Source organism: Phaseolus vulgaris, chromosome 10, assembly GCF_000499845.2.
Source record: "Phaseolus vulgaris cultivar G19833 chromosome 10, P. vulgaris v2.0, whole genome shotgun sequence".
Classification (NCBI taxonomy): domain Eukaryota; kingdom Viridiplantae; phylum Streptophyta; class Magnoliopsida; order Fabales; family Fabaceae; genus Phaseolus; species Phaseolus vulgaris.
In genome coordinates this window covers 44216548-44233162 of record NC_023750.2, presented here as the reverse complement: position 1 = coordinate 44233162, position 16615 = coordinate 44216548, and the positions used below count along the sequence as shown (strand labels likewise).

The 16615-nt window shown below is 31.3% G+C and overlaps 3 protein-coding genes across 5 annotated transcripts; 2 read left to right on the top strand and 1 right to left on the bottom strand.

Annotated features, from left to right (window-relative positions):
- Window positions 1-2107: 2107 nt before the first annotated feature.
- Window positions 2108-4981, bottom strand: LOC137819721 (protein sym-1-like). Its single transcript, XM_068623671.1, has 3 exons — window positions 4713-4981; window positions 4098-4189; window positions 2108-2702 (listed from the first exon to the last, which is right to left on the bottom strand). The coding sequence occupies exons 1-3, from the start codon at window positions 4860-4862 to the stop codon at window positions 2297-2299; spliced, it is 648 nt and encodes a 215-aa protein (XP_068479772.1). The 5' UTR covers window positions 4863-4981; the 3' UTR covers window positions 2108-2296.
- Window positions 4982-6984: 2003 nt separating this feature from the next.
- On the top strand, window positions 6985-9953 carry LOC137818504 (pentatricopeptide repeat-containing protein At5g21222-like). Of its 2 annotated transcripts, none has more exons than XM_068621965.1 (3): window positions 6985-7241; window positions 7618-8526; window positions 8909-9953. In XM_068621965.1, exons 1-3 carry the CDS (start codon window positions 7179-7181, stop codon window positions 9770-9772), a joined length of 1836 nt encoding a protein of 611 aa, XP_068478066.1. In that variant the 5' UTR covers window positions 6985-7178; the 3' UTR covers window positions 9773-9953. The 2 variants fall into 2 exon arrangements, with proteins under 2 accessions (XP_068478066.1, XP_068478067.1); XM_068621966.1 differs by having other exon boundaries at window positions 7003-7235.
- Window positions 9954-11791: 1838 nt separating this feature from the next.
- Window positions 11792-15571, top strand: LOC137818994 (organic cation/carnitine transporter 7). 2 transcript variants are annotated; one of them, XM_068622681.1, is made up of 6 exons: window positions 11792-11990; window positions 12220-12488; window positions 12824-13061; window positions 13586-14111; window positions 14197-14399; window positions 15040-15571. In XM_068622681.1, the coding sequence occupies exons 1-6, from the start codon at window positions 11988-11990 to the stop codon at window positions 15262-15264; spliced, it is 1464 nt and encodes a 487-aa protein (XP_068478782.1). In that variant the 5' UTR covers window positions 11792-11987; the 3' UTR covers window positions 15265-15571. The 2 variants fall into 2 exon arrangements, with proteins under 2 accessions (XP_068478782.1, XP_068478783.1); XM_068622682.1 differs by having other exon boundaries at window positions 11840-11990; window positions 12362-12488.
- Window positions 15572-16615: the final 1044 nt, after the last annotated feature.

Genomic DNA, 16615 nt, shown 5'->3' with positions numbered 1-16615 from the left:
GTAGTAGAAAATAAAATTTTCATGCATGGAAAACATGATTAGCTGAAATTATGACAGGCAAATTCTTCCTGCACCTTACTATGTTCTCGATCCACTTAAAATTGTCGAAAATTTTCCTTCATTTTGAAATTGAGAATCCAAAATTAAAAAAAAAAATACACTCTGAACAAATAAATTCTAGAATAAAATTAAAAAAATCAAAATATCATTCTGAAAAACAAAATCCAAAAATTTATTCCAGAAAAGAGATTTTGGAAATTTGAAAAGAAAAGTGTTTTGAAAATCTAAATCCGAAGACGGGTTCTAAAAAAAATTCCAGAATTTATTTTTGTCTACACTCTCCTCTCATCATTCAAAGTTCTTCTCATAGGATCTTTATTATTTAAAAACGTTTATTATTTTTGAACTAAGGAAAACTTGTGAAATATTTTCTGACTTGTCAACGTTGTTCCTTTGTTTGGTATTGTTGAATCAGTTATATACTTCTCCCAATGACAATAGGAAGAGGATTCAAAATGGTTTTTACTGACGATCTATATTTTTTAACTTAAAAATGTTAGAGATAGTCAAGTTCTTATGATTCACACATTCTTCAAGTGATTTTTACGATAATCATAACAAGTTAATTTATAATAATTAATTTTAATATTAATCAAAATGTGAAAGTTTTATTTTCATTTATTGTGTAAAGTAATATAGAGTTTTCTTAGGTAGATTAACTAGAATTATTATTATTACTAGTTTTGTTTAAATAATTGATATAGATAAAATGTAAAAAGTTATATAGATAATATCATTTATAAATAGTTTTTGTATGATGAATTCAAAAATTAATTTATCCAAACGTAAGTTTTGATTTTTTTTGTAAAAGTTTAATTTTGAATTATCTATTTGATGATTTTTTAAAGAATTTAAAATAATATTTAACAAGAATAACTTATAATATCTCAAGAAAACTAAAACTATATATATACAAGAAAATAATTAAATAACACTAATTACTATGAGAAAGTAATTAAATAGACTAGGTTAGAATTATTAATATTTAAAGTAATTTTTATATTTAACATTAGTTATCAAGGTTTTAGTTATTAACTGTAGTTATTAACTGAAGGCAAAACCTTCAGCAAAGGATCAACCACTAAGACAATGACTAGTTCATAGTGAAACTTAACTATTCCAAGTATACAAATCCTCTTATTCATGTTTGAAGGAGGCATAACCTAGGAGAGGATTTAAATTTTTTTTGTTTAAAAACAATATAGATTTTTGACTTGTATTTGATCTTAAGTAAATTAGGAGTAGGGTTAGGGTTTCTAAACCTACATAGGGTATAATTGAGCTCAATTACAACCCATATTAAACCATAGACAGATAATTACACCTAGATTAGTCACATAAAACACACACCTTCACACTTGCCATGCGACTTGAAATAAGTGCCACTTTTGAATGTTTTAATTTCAAATTTTTCCACTCATTTCTTTGTAATCCTTGGTCGACCCTTCAACTATTTCAACTATAAATGAAGTGTTTGACTTTTGAAAATTCAGATGAATGAATATATGCTGCCCACATTGTATATTAGTAATGTATATTAAAATTTTAATTTAAAAGTAAAACAAATATTATTAAGATATTATTATTTATAGATTTCAAGTGAGTGTTTTTTTATTTGGTGGGTGTTACTTGTAAGCCTTATATTCAACAAAGAAAAATTAGCTGCATTATTGTTTAGTACTATACTGTTATTTATTATATATAATAAAATAAGGATTTACTATACAAGTAGATGTGGCGTCATAACATCATATTGACTTTTTTTTACGTTCAAAAAGTTGTCGTTTTTTTTTTCCAAAAAAATACATATTTTAGAGTACTTTGATTGGTTGACGTTGTAATATAATATTAGAAATTATAATTTTTTACATTATTAACTAAAATTAATTTAAAACTTGTATGGTTATGTTTTAACTAAGCAGGCAACAAGGAAAGTTATCCCTTGTTCATTTATCAAATTATATCCTAAACCTTAAACTTCTAAATCCTAAATCCTAAACCCTAAATTTCAAATTCTAAGCCCTAAGTCCCAAGCCCCAAACAAAAATGAACCTCTTTAACAATGGTCTTAACTAAACATAATCAAAATTTGAACATCATTAAGGTGAGGCAAATATTAGAGGCCGGCTCAACAACAATAAGCAAAGTAAACTAACTATCTATCTCCAAATTCATCTATTACAACTTAAAAATGTCAAAAGAGCAAAATATTTAAAATCTGTGATCAATCTATTCATCAGCATTGACCTCCCTTTTCATTCTTAGAATGAAACACTTGAAAACATTTTTTCCAAGATGCATCCTTCTGTTGCTCCAACCATGAGAGAAAAGCACTATCCAGCAAACAAAACAAGTTTACATAGAGAAGCTGGTACTTCACAGGAAGATACCAAAAATTAAAAACCTGCACAACTGACCACACGCCACCTTCTAAAACCAGGGCTGGGACATAATTCCTCTTCAAGTCTTCCTTCACTTTAGGAAGATTCTTTCCAGCACATAATCCCATGTAACTAAAGAAGACAAACAAATGGAACGGACCAAAAATCATGCTATCCATAGCCACTTTAGTGGCCACAAATCTCACAGACTTTGGCATTAGTTGAAGCTTAAACCTTATAAACTTGTCCAAGCCCTCATACCTACAAGACATGAAAGTTGGTTCCTTGTAACTACAACTCCTTTAGCAGCAAGAACTATAACGTTAGAGAGATCAACTGATGGGGATCCAAACACACAGTAATACAGACAGAGAGACCTCCTAAATCTAAAGCACTTATTGCACAAAAATCACACGCGAAGAGTCCATGGCGCCATGTCTAAAAAATTGGATCATGTTGTAACAAACTAATTTACAAAGTCCCCAGTCCGACATAAAAGATCATACTTGTCCCATTACTTCACAAATTCAAATCTACCTCTCATATATGATACCTGAGAATTTCTTTAAAGGTGAATTACATTATCACTATACTATATATGGCCGGAACCGGAATCACCTTCATCATAAAATACCAAAAAGATTACATAACGATCTTGGAAATATCGCTGAACATGTCTTGGGAACCTGATATAACGATTGCTTAAAAACAAGATTAATCTAATTAAAACGTACTTGGTTAGACTAATATGAGGTTAACCATCCCATCCATACTAATCCAGACTCATCCACAGAAAGGTCCAACATAACTCTATAAATAGGTTGACAAGGATCAGGTAGAAATACAATAGCATTTATCACTCTCAACTCAACTACCCAAGAGGATTGACTTGAGCTTTAAAACACCTTTTGCAAGTACATTCCTATCTCGTACCAAAGTATAACATCAACATCGCAAGGAAGACGTCTCGGAAGAAACATAAACTATTAGGCAAGGGACGAGGAGACCTTCTTGATTCATACGAGAATAATTGGCTCGAGAAGGATGTGAGAAAGATATTATAATAGCAACAAGTAACATGATAAACAACCGGCAGAAATCAGTTGACACCCGAATGATCAAAGTAGGCCAAATGACCTTGTTGGTTGAACTACAAAGGTGTGAGAAAGATATTTTAATAGCAACAAGTAACATGATAAACAACCGGCAGAAATCAGCTGACACCCGAGTGATCAAAGTAGGCCAAATGACCTTGTTGGTTGAACTACAAAGGGAGTTGTCAAGCTCAAGAAGCAGAATGCGGAGGAGGTAGCCATCCCAAGACAAGAGAACGAGGTCATGAAAAGAAAGCTAGCAGAAGGGACTCATGTACCCCAAAGTCCTGAAGATAAATCCAACCAAGAAACCTCCACAAAGGGCACGTCACACAGTTTGAGTGTCGGAACACATTTTGTATGTACACACCCCATCTCGTACCGAAGGAGACCATCAACATTATGAGAAGAACATCTCAAAAAACACAAAAACTACTAGGCAAGGCAAACGAGAGCCCTTCTCGGTTCATACAATAACAATCACTTATAAGCAAAAAAAATACCATATAAAGACATGACTGGAAAGCTGCTAAATAAACTGCACAAAATAGGATTCACATACCAGAAGTGTCCAACTGGTCCAACAAAACCAAATCCAAACATACTTGTAACAGCCAAGCGCTTCCAGTTGACCATAAACTTAGCATCGGAGTCCTACCAAATCAACATATAATTTTTGATAGTCAAGAAACCTTATCATTAGTTAATAAATTAAAATCATCCAAGTACAATAAAAAAAATGCACAAGCCAACTTAACCTCCCAACAAGGAGAATTCATGAAACCACCAAGTGATATATCAAAATTCAAAATCAACAAAGCTCGAAATCGAAATGGAAACGTTTTCCACTTAATCCGAAAGATTCTTTAGGATTAATGGTATATATAGTTTCATTAAAATCAGCTTTCATTTTCCATAAAAAATGCCATAAACAATAGTTACATTGAGAAATGCAAGCCATGTTAGTTAAAACAGAAGGATTTGGGAATCCAAACCGTGTTTGCACTTCAACATTGCTGATTTTAGTATATGTTAACATAACAATCCTAGAGTCAGAACGCACTGCTTGAACAGAAAATTCATATGAAGTATAAAGTAAAAGAGAGAGATGCGAGATTGATTAAAAAATTGCAGTGATAAGAAGAGATATAAATGAGAAAGGCAAATGGATTGTTACAGAAAGTTGGAGTCGCTTTTTTGTAGCTGAATGAGTGATGAACTGAGCAGTGAGGTCTCCAACACCCCAGAGGATGGTAGAACTCACGACTTGGGTCTTCACGGGATGAACAGAAAGGCAATTCTGGTACCAGTTCCACACCTTCAACATCCTTTTTCTTCTTTATGTTCCTGTTTTTTCCTCCAAACCAAAAGACCAAAATGGGACATACGAGGTGGTACCACCAAATCAAACCACTTTTGTTATTGGGATAATAAGAAAACTAGGGTAGTCATACGAAGCGTCTTCCTACTAAAATATATATTTTTTTTCCTTATTTTTATATTCAAATTATTATAAAAATATTGTTTTATTGTTATATACCCTTCCACACTCTATTTTCTTAATCTAATAAAGACTTTAGTACAATATTTTAGCCACAAAATTAAATTAAGAATATGTTGAATGCTAAACATTTTTATATAATTTCATACTTATAAAAATGGGTTAAAAAAATTAAGGACAAATTAAGGATGGTGATATGTTAAAATAATATTTTAATTATATTTAATTTATTTTTATTTTTAATTTTAATTTTAATATTACAATATATTATAATATGGTACCAAGTATATTTTTTACTGTCAAATAAATCTTTTCCAAAAATTAAAGGTATTACACCTCTCAAAATCCAAATCCAAGTAAAAAAAATATATATCAAAAGATTGATAGAAAGCTGAATTTATGGCATCAATTTTATTTTATTTTATTAATAAAAAATAAACAATAAAAATACATAAAATAAGTTGCTGGATATACAAATAAAAACATAGATTTTACCAAGACTATTATTTAGACTTTTTATGACTAAACAAAGTTTTGAATTTAAAGATGCGTTGATTGAGATATAAATTTTTAATTTTTTCATAAACCCATTTTTTATTTTTCAAAAAAGGTCTTAAAGTTTGTTTAGAAATTTACACTTTATCGAGGACAAACATTCTTTTTTTATTTTTTTTAAGGGAATGCTATTAATATTGGGTTGTGTACCTTTATGAAATATGGTGTAAAATATTAAAACAGAATTTTGAACATTGTTTTTCTGACGTCATATGAAAAATATTAACAAATCCTAATATTTTTTTAATCTTGATTTTTGCATGAAATATTTATAGCTGAAAGTGACACTTATATTTAAATTTAAATTATTTGATCAAGGGATGCTAATCACTATTACTCTTATATCAGTATTAATTTAGTTATCATAATTTAACTATAAGTCAATTTATTTAACTTATAAAAAATGAATTTAATGGTTAGTCTAGCAACGCTATATTTATTCCTTTTTTTAATATTTCAGGGCTAAATTAACTAATAACTATTAAAAGTTAAAAACTAAAATATGTATGACCTTACTTTTACTTGACCAATAGATTTTTGTGTTAAAACCAACATTTTAAAGTAATTTGCTTCGAAAGAGCCGTTGATAATAACATGCCAAAATAAAACATCGTAAGGATATTTATTTGTCAGAATTTTTTTATCACAAGTGTTCCACGAGAACCAAAAAAAACAAAAACAAAATCTTCATAAAATAAAATTGATTAATGTACAAATTTAAATTGATTTATAGATACATTTTTTCATTTCTTTAATTTCTTCTTTTGAAAATATTTTTGAATTTTTGTATACCTAATTTAAAAAATTGAAGAGAATGCATGCGAAGGGGGAAATATTACACAATGCTTTTGAATATACTTTTAATTCTTATAAAATTAATAGGTTTTAAGTTTGATCCGTATAAAATTTGTAATAATTATTTTTAGTCTTTTTAAAATATACTTTTTTAAACGTGTATATCCTTTTAGAATAAAACTAATACTTTTATCTGCAAAACGTATTTTAAAATAAATAAATAATATTTTTGTACAAATTTAAATATTTCTTAGAATTTCGCTTGAAGCAGTATGGAGAGTGTTTGTTTTTAGAAATGGGAAAACGTTGATAGATCGTAGATAAAGAAATAGAAAGAAAAAAAAACGAAGTTCCTATATTTTCTTCCTATGTTCTTTAACTCATAACATAAAAAATATGAACCATGTTTATGCGTTTTAGAAAGAAAACTGAATTTTTTTGCAATAGAATAATAAGTGGTAAATTTTGATCCAGCCAATAGAGTGGTGCTGGCGTGGCGTAATCCACTTCTCATGTATGGTTTGTCTTTTTGCTGTGTAAGCCTCAAAAAAGTGGCCCGAAATCTTATTACGATAAATATTTGTGGATAAGAATCTCCAGTGTATGTCACACACACAAAAGCCACTACACTCCAACTGCATCTTCTTCTAACTATGCAACAACTTCAATTGCCTCTACCTTCCACCATAAGCTTCCCAAATGCTCTATTAAGCTACTATCATCTCCTTTTCTTCAAATCAAAACTGTTTCCTAACTCTTGGGTGGTTAATGGATCTAATCTAGCCATCTCTCATGGATACAAGCCAGAAGGGAGCCCTCATGACCAATGAAAGCACTCAAGATTTATCAGTTATGGTATTGTGAATTACTTCAATTTTTTTCTCATTAGATGCCAGAAAATCTTGTATGGGTGAATAATAACATTAGCTATGAACTGCAATTACAGCATAATGGTTCAGTCCCCTTGGTAGCAACCTGATTTTGTATGTTAGACTAAGATGATATTTATGTTCTTCTGGTAAATCAGTTTGTGCACTTTCTTGAAATGATCACTCTTTTAGTTGCTTGAATATTATGGCTGTTTAAGCTATGATGCACAATGCTATGTGGCTTTCCAAACTTATAGGGAGGTAAACCGAATCATATTAATGATCTGAATGAGTGTTTTGTGTGACCTCCATTCAAATTCATTACCACAAATGTCCGTAAGATTGATAAAGATTTACATCAGGTTCTGAAACAGCAGCAGTACAAGAAGAAGCAACCTAAGCCAGAGGAGACACATAATCAATCCCATTGTGTTATCTGTAGGGGGGGAAACAGTTGCCAAACAGTTCTTTCAAGAACAAAACTGATGAATACTTTGATTGGAAAAGGGAAACCACACGAAGCTCAGACAGTCTTCAACAATTTGACTGAAGAAGGGCATAAGCCTACTCTCATAACATACACAACTCTTGTGGCTGCTCTAACCCGCCAAAAGCGTTTGAAGTCAATTCCTGCAGTTCTTGCTAAAGTTGCAGACAATGGGATGAAGCCTGATTCAATACTTATCAATGCCATGATCAATGCGTTTTCTGATTCTGGCAAGGTAGATGAAGCCATGAAAATATTTAAGAAAATGAAGGAGTATGGATGTAAACCAACAACCAGTACTTATAATACCCTCATTAAAGGGTTTGGCATTGCTGGAAGGCCTTATGAGGCTATGAAATTGTCAGAGATTATGGGTCAGGATCAAAATGTGAAACCCAATGATAGAACATATAACATTCTCATTCAAGCCTGGTGTACCAAGAACAAACTGGAAGAAGCATGGAATGTTATGCATAAAATGGTGGCTTCTGGTATTCAGCCAGATGTGGTCACATATAACACGATGGCAAGGGCATATGCTCAGATTGGTGAAACAGAGAAAGCTGAAAGATTAATATTGAAAATGCAGTACAACAAAGTAAAACCCAATGAACGAACTTGTGGTATCATAATAAGTGGTTACTGCAAGGAAGGCAATATGACAGAAGCCTTGAGGTTTCTATACATAAAAATGAAGGAGCTTGGTGTGCATCCAAATCCAGTAGTTTTCAACTCCCTTATCAAAGGATATCTAGACATTAAAGACACAGATGGAGTAGATGAGGTGAGTTCTGATATCTAATACTTTTCATGAGATCAATATTTTCTTGCATGCATTTCCCTCCACTTTTTTGACACTGAAGGAGCATTAACACAATAGCAAAATTAATACTCCAACATAAGAACTGTTTGTTGCTTGTTTATTTTGTGCATATATTTTGTTGGTGAACATTAACTAGAGATTGAGACATTTCATTTTTTATAAATGAGTACAAACCTCACCTTATAAGCTGAGGTTGAGTTAGATTTAAAATCAACTTCTTCTTTTAATATTAGAGTCATTTCGAGCTTAATGATTGTTTGTTAGGTTTAAAATCCACTTATAATAGTATCGAGTATTGTGATAAGGATAGTATCATAGTAACTTACAAATGAAAGTTGTTCAGGCACTGGCATTGATGGAAGAATTTGGGATCAAACCAGATGTGGTGACATTTAGCACAATCATGAATGCATGGAGTTCTGCAGGGCTTATGGATAATTGTGAGGAGATATTCAATAACATGGTGAAGGCCGATATAGAACCTGACATCCACGCATATAGCATCCTTGCAAAAGGATATGCACGTGCTGGACAGTCACAAAAAGCTGAGGCTCTTCTCACTTCCATGACCAAATATGGTGTACAACCAAATGTGGTGATCCTCACTACCATCATCAGTGGATGGTGTGCAGAAGGAAAAATGGATCGTGCCATTAGACTTTATGAGAAAATGCACGATGTGGGAATTCCCCCAAATTTAAAAACTTATGAAACCTTAATATGGGGATATGGAGAAGCAAAACTACCATGGAAAGCAGAAGAGTTACTTACAACTATGGAAGAGAGGGGTGTTGCCCCTGAAACATCCACTGTGCAACTGGTTGCTGATGCTTGGCGTTCCATTGGTTTACTCAAAGAAGCCAACAGAATTCTAAATGATTCAGAAGAAGAGGAAAGTGAGTTAGATAAAAAATTTGATAGTGACAATATTTATACGAGACAGAAATTCAGTGCATCTCACTCTAATATGCTTCAAATACCTGATGTAGTGGTACCTCATCCAGAAAGAACAACTAATGGCAACATAAGAAGCCAAAGGGTTGTCAAAGTATCTGACAACATGCGACATATTACCACTTCCATGTTTTTGGTTCGTACAACAAATTCATATGGAGTACAAGCACATAGTGTAAGTAAACAGCAGATTCAAAATCAGGTTGTTAGGCCATTCCTTGACTATTGCAGAGTAGTGTCAATACTTTGTTGAGGTGACTTTTCTCTGTGATGACCACAAAGTGATTGATGATGAAACTGTAGATATCATTAATGGAGTTGAGAAATGAGAGCATAAACTTTCACTTTTGACAAAATGCTGCTGTAATTTCCATCTGTTGAACTGCTGCCAATGAAATGTGTAAGCTATATGGCTACAAAATTGGTTAGTTGTATTGTTGTGTGCACTAAACATTGCTGAGAAATCTTTTTTTATATAAATATATTACTTGTAAGTTCTCAGGAAGACAATGAAAACTATAGAAACAGAATCATATCAATCAAGTCAAAACGCACGAGATAAACTCGATTTTTATCTCAGTGTTGTGTAATTTTAAAAGGAAATTCTGAAAATGTATATGACTTAATTATAGGGAAATCGCCAAATAAAATCGTATTTAAGCAATATATTTTTAATTAAAAAAAGTAGAATCTGAATAATTAAAAAAAATAAAAAAATGAGAAATGTGTATTTTGGGTCAAAGTAGAGAAGAAGGTAAATAAAAAAGAAAGTATAGAGTTTAAAATACTAAAAGAGGGATGCAAATAGAGATGTAGGCAAAGAAGACATGAAACTCCACATATCTTCTCAATAAAGAGGATTTGCATCAATAAGGTGACGACATTTGTCACACTCTCATTTGAGAGGTTTTCATAGACTTTCTCTTCTTGTACATGATTTTTAACTTTGATTTGAGTAATTGAATTATATCCAATTGAGACATTTTTATTTGTTTAAAGTTCTCTCTAGAGTTGTCTTCTTGCTAGACAAATTTCTAGATTCCTCCTAGTAGTGTTAGTCTAACCTCACTCTAAAAACTAAGTGTTGACCTAACCTCACTCTAAAAACTAAGTGTTGGCCTAACCTCACTCTAAAAACTAAGTGTTGGCATACCGTATAATTCTTTATGCTGCTTCCGCGATAGTGTTCATCATCTATAAAAGATATTCAAATTAAAACAATGTATACAAATAAAGATGAAAGCTAGGATTGCATCACTTTTTCTATTATATATAATAAAAAATATTTTATTATTATATATGATTAATGAATGGCCGAGAAAATGTTTTTTTATTATATATAATTAAAAATTAAATATATTTTTTTTAGTTTTTTTAAAGTCTTAATAAAATTAATTATGCAATACTTTAATATAATTAAATATAAGTTTTTTTACTTTTGAATTGATGAATCCAAAAGTGTATTTTTTTTTCTTTGGTAATCCTTCATACTCTTCCAAGTATATTAAGGTTTAGCGTTTAGGGTTTAGAATTTAGATTATGGATTTTGGTGTTCCATTTACCACCTTCTACATGTATCAACACGACGTACAAAGTGTATGACATGTCTATATCAATACCATAAATTGTTAAAACAATTAATACAACTAATCTACGAAAATACAAGTGGTTATAAAATGATCATGAACAAAACATAAAAGAGGTAAAATTGTAAGAAAATGTGTACACCAAATATATACAAAACATAAAAATGGTTTTGTTTTAAATCTTGGTCTTAGGGAGGACCTCATCAACAATTAGATTGATAAATTTAGAAAGATTAACCACATTGAATTATGAAATTTAAAGATAAAAATCAAAAGTAGTTCCTAAAAACCTAAAGAGAGTTTGTATTAAAAGCATAAAGTAAGTGGAAGGAAAAAGTGTCATTATGTCATCACCTAACAAAAACAAACAAGATGCCCTTTTCCAATTATGATAATGTGCTTGTAAAAGAGTGTTTAACCAAACTCTCCATATAATCCTTAACATGCTTATGTTTGGTCATGGACAAAATCTTGTTCCTATTTCCATTACCTTCAATTTGTAATACTCTTTGTCCTTTCTAAATCAGAAGCAATATGACAAAAGATGATTTGATGGGTTAGTTTTATTTAAACTGTTTGTTAGCATCAAAGTTAAGAGTATATTTCCATATGGGTAAAGTGGGAACTTCAAAAGACTAAAAATGTTGGGGGTGTTAAAAGGAAGAATGGGGTGTGAACAGTATGTTAGTCTTTGTCAACGGAATGAAGGTGGAAAGTGGAATTAGAAAATAATCAAAATTGAACGAGTTTCAAATTCAACGCTCTGTTTCTTCAAATGCTCCAAGTATGTATGCGTCAATGATATGAATTTTGATTACGTTGAGAAGATCTGTTAGGAAAAAGGCAAGATCGAACATCTCCAACACACCTTCCTTTCAAAAAATGGTACGAATGAAATGTGTTCATTTATCATTTTATCTTATCTCGCTTTCGATTTGGCATATATTGATTGCAACCCTATTACCTGAATACACAATCACATGTATATTGATTGCAACCGTATTACCTGTATATTTGTCTCTTTGTTTGTTTGCTCTTATTTTCTATTTGATTATTAAACAATGTTCGGTTATTTCTAAATATGCTCTTAACTTGAATCATTTTGACATTATAGACGGGTGCTGAAGGCCCAAGCTACACAGTAGATGATGCTCTAGTGGCTTTGGGTTTTGGAAATTTCCAAATTCTGGTGCTTGTTTATGCTGGTGTTGGTTGGATTTCAGAAGCAATGGAAATGATGCTACTCTCTTTTGTAGGCCCTGCAGTTCAAGCTCAATGGAATCTTTCCGCTCATGAAGAAAGTTTGATAACCAGTGTGGTTTTTGCAGGCATGCTAATAGGGGCATACTCATGGGGCATTGTTTCTGATAAACATGGAAGGAGGCAGGTTTCTCTTCACTAGTTCATTATATTTGCATTTGTCAGTTTTTCTGGCATATTTTAAGTATTTTATTTCACTGGGGAGGGTAGTGGCATGCTTACCAAATCTAGGATTAGCCATGCCTCTGTTAAATTCTTCCAATGCTTTTTTACATATAAAATAATCTTATTTGCTTAGAACAGATTTAACTATGCCGACCATAATATTAAGTTATTTTGTGCTCCTGTTTGTCATAAATAAAATCTCTCTTTCAATTTTAAGTGCTTCTGTTTCAAGTGCACTCAGCATTGTTGGTTCATTTATTATCTTTTTTCTTTGGCTTACTTCAAAAACTCAGGAAAGGATTCCTTATCACAGCGACAGTTACAGCCATAGCTGGTTTTCTTAGTGCATTTGCTCCTAACTATATATTATTAATTGCCCTTCGTTCTCTGGTCGGTGTTGGTTTGGGAGGTGGCCCTGTATTATCATCTTGGTTTCTAGAGTTTGTTCCTGCTCCCAACAGAGGTACCTGGATGGTTATCTTTTCAGCATTTTGGACTGTTGGTACCATTTTTGAGGCCTCACTTGCATGGGTAACTTTTCATTAATTTCAATTACAGTTTACAAAATTTGAATTCTTAATATATACATCAGCCTCTTCCCTCTTTCTTCCCGACCTTTCCAGTTAACCACGAACATGGATCATCTATTTCACCCTCTGATTGGTCCTTGGGTTTAGATATGTATGTCATATTCTTTTAATTGACATTAAATGAATCACATCTCGAACATTTTGCTATCACTTCTTTATTTGCTTTGCGAGCTCCAAAAAATTCCAATTTGTTTCAAGTCTATTTTTTAATTTACCCAGGATTCAAGAACTCAGTTTTTGTTCTCTCTGAGATACAACTACCCCAGAGATGTGTACTTTCTTCATTTCACCTAGGAAAGTGCTAACACTTCACCTCCTATTCTTAATGAATGTATCTTAACTTGGATTAATATTGCTAATGTTATGATAAATTTCCTAAGTTGGATATGTAGTTTCTATTCCTGTTGTATGATTTGGCAAATTATACAGCAGACGGTTTCACCTGAAGCAAAACATTCCTTGCAGATTGTGATGCCAAATCTAGGTTGGAGATGGCTTCTTGGGCTGTCTTCTCTTCCCACTTCTTTCCTTCTTCTGTTCTACAAACTGACTCCTGAATCACCAAGATACCTATGCTTGAAAGGAAGAACAGCTGATGCAATTGAAGTTTTGGAAAAAATAGCAAGACTAAATGGAAGAGAACTTCCTTCGGGTAACCTTGTTTCTGACCATGAAATTGAGCTACAACAAATTGATAACCCTTCAGAAGACGCACACTTGCTATCAACGACAACAAATGAAATTGAGCATCCTTCAGGAATGGATTCCAATTTAGGTGGTATCTCATCATTGATGATGCTTCTCTCACCAAAGTTGGCAAGGTCAACAGTTCTATTATGGGCTGTGTTCTTTGGTAATGCCTTTTCGTATTATGGCCTTGTTTTGTTGACAACTGAGCTGAACGGACATAGTAAATGCATGTCACATAAATTGCAGACAGAGAAGTCCCAGGATGTTAGCTACAAGAGTGTTTTTATTGCTAGTTTTGCAGGTATTTTCCTAGTGGTTTCCGAGCTTTCTTACTCGACCGATGCAGGAAAAGGCTTGACTGATACATAACTTAATTTTTTGCATAGAGCTACCTGGACTCCTCTTGTCAGCTGTGGCAGTCGACAAACTCGGTCGTAAACTATCAATGTCATCCATGTTCTTCATGTGCAGTATTTTTCTTCTCCCGTTAGTATTCTATCTGCCTGAAGGCTTAACAACGGGCCTTTTATTTCTAGCTCGCATTTGCATCACAGCAACCTTCACAATTGTGTATATATATGCACCAGAGGTAATTTATTACTGCAAAATAATTTTGAATTATCTTGTTGAAACAAAGATTAAATGAAATAGAAAACTACATGCTACCATTTTAATATTCTTCCTCAAACTGAACCTTAGTAAGTTTTATGCTTGCAACACGGAAGCACTACCAAAGACTATAAAAGCTAATTACTAGTTCAGCAGTTTCTAGTTATAGTTCACGAAACTATACTTTAAGATTAATCTTCTAATTTCTTTGCTAAACCAATTTGGCTTCTTAATATGAAACTGAAAGTTATACAATTACAAATGATATGGAGTGGATTGTAGTTTATTTTTCTTAAGTTTCCTCTAACAAATGATTGATATGCATTGTATGTTTATCATTTGATTACTTCTTCATTTTTCAAATGATAACAATTTCATTCTTTCAACTGTATAAAACATTTTATATGGAGTGCATCTTAAATAAAATTATTCTCTGTGACAGAAATTTCCCTGCCACCAATTAAAATCATTTGTATTAAGTATAATATTTATTATCATCAAAGATAAACGCTGGATGTGGTTTGACAGATAGTTAAAGATAGTTTAACAGCATTTTTTGGTGGAATACTTCTTGATACATTACTGTAATTTAATATTTGGAAGATTTATATGAACTGCAGATGTACCCAACATCAGTTAGAACAACTGGTGTGGGAATTGCAAGTGCGGTGGGCAGAATTGGTGGAATGATATGCCCTCTGGTTGCTGTGGGTTTAGTACATGGATGTCATCAAACTGCAGCTGTCCTTCTGTTTGAGGTAATAGCTCTTCTTTCAGGAATATGTGTCATGTTCTTACCGATTGAGACCATGGGCCAAGAACTGCGAGATAGTGTGCAAGTCTAAAGCAGACCAATAGCTTTTAAATCATGAACTTTTAAATCATGAAAACATACAAGCAAACTTGAAGAAGAGGAGCAGAACAGCAGTAGAAAATAGGAGAAGAAGCAACTATAGGGAAACTGTTCTGCTTTCTGAAAACTCCTGTCATTCTAAGTACTTTTTATTTCATTATATTTGAACCATTTTAATTATTCTTTTCCACGCATTTTTATTCTTTTTCAATATGCAAATGCATATTATTCTGTAAACTGGAAAGTGGATTGTTACTGATGAGAGTAAAATAAAATACCATATTACTTTTTTAATAAAATGACTCTAAACTAGTACGTGTTAGATAATATTTGTTATGATAACTTGCAATAGAACAAAATACTTGTAATATATGTTAGGGGATTAACAACTGATGAGAAATTATTCATTGTTGACATGACAAATAGTATGATGAAACCTATAAGTGTGCCCTAACATTGAAAGAGCACAACATAAAATGTGACAACCACAAAATATATAATGTAATATAAGGTATGCATATGGAACAATTGAAAGAGGTCCTAAAATAGAAATACTAACATTATCAATAATTCTATATAAAAAGTGAATTTTATTAATTTAACAGTTAAATATTAATTTTATATAATTATAATTGTTGAAGTTAAATTTTTGTTAAAATTAACTCGTAATAATAAAATAATTCATATTTAATATATTTTAATATATATAACACAAAGTATCAAATAAATTTATATTAGTATAAAGTTTTATATATTTAAGTTTTGTGAAAGTAATTTTCCAATTACAATAACATTGGATAAAAATTATACGATGTAATTTGATCATTATATATATATATATATATATAATATAAGAATACAATTTTTGTAATTGTTTATTATGCAATTTTTAATAAAAACTGTTTTTTATTTTGTAATTGTATTTTTAACGTGCAAAGTATGCTGGACGTATACATTTTGAAACATAAAAATCCTTCTTTAGAAATTATAGAATGATAACTTAGAAGATATAGTTTGTAATGAAATAAGAAATTAAAAAATATTAGTAGTAGTGATAATTTACAATTAACAAAATACTCACTACAAAACTCAAATTTAATATTTATATATTTTCCTACTTATTATATGTGGTTTAATTTATACATGTTAAATAGGTATTACATGTCCAATTAGAGGTATGTCTTAACATCTTCTTCTATTTTAATATATTTTAAAATATTTTAAAATTAATAATATTATTTATGCACAAACACTTAAAAATAAAAATAAAGAATTTATAATTTAGTTGAATCCGTTTAAAATCTAATTATGTGTATATGTCGCTATAATTATTGGAATATACT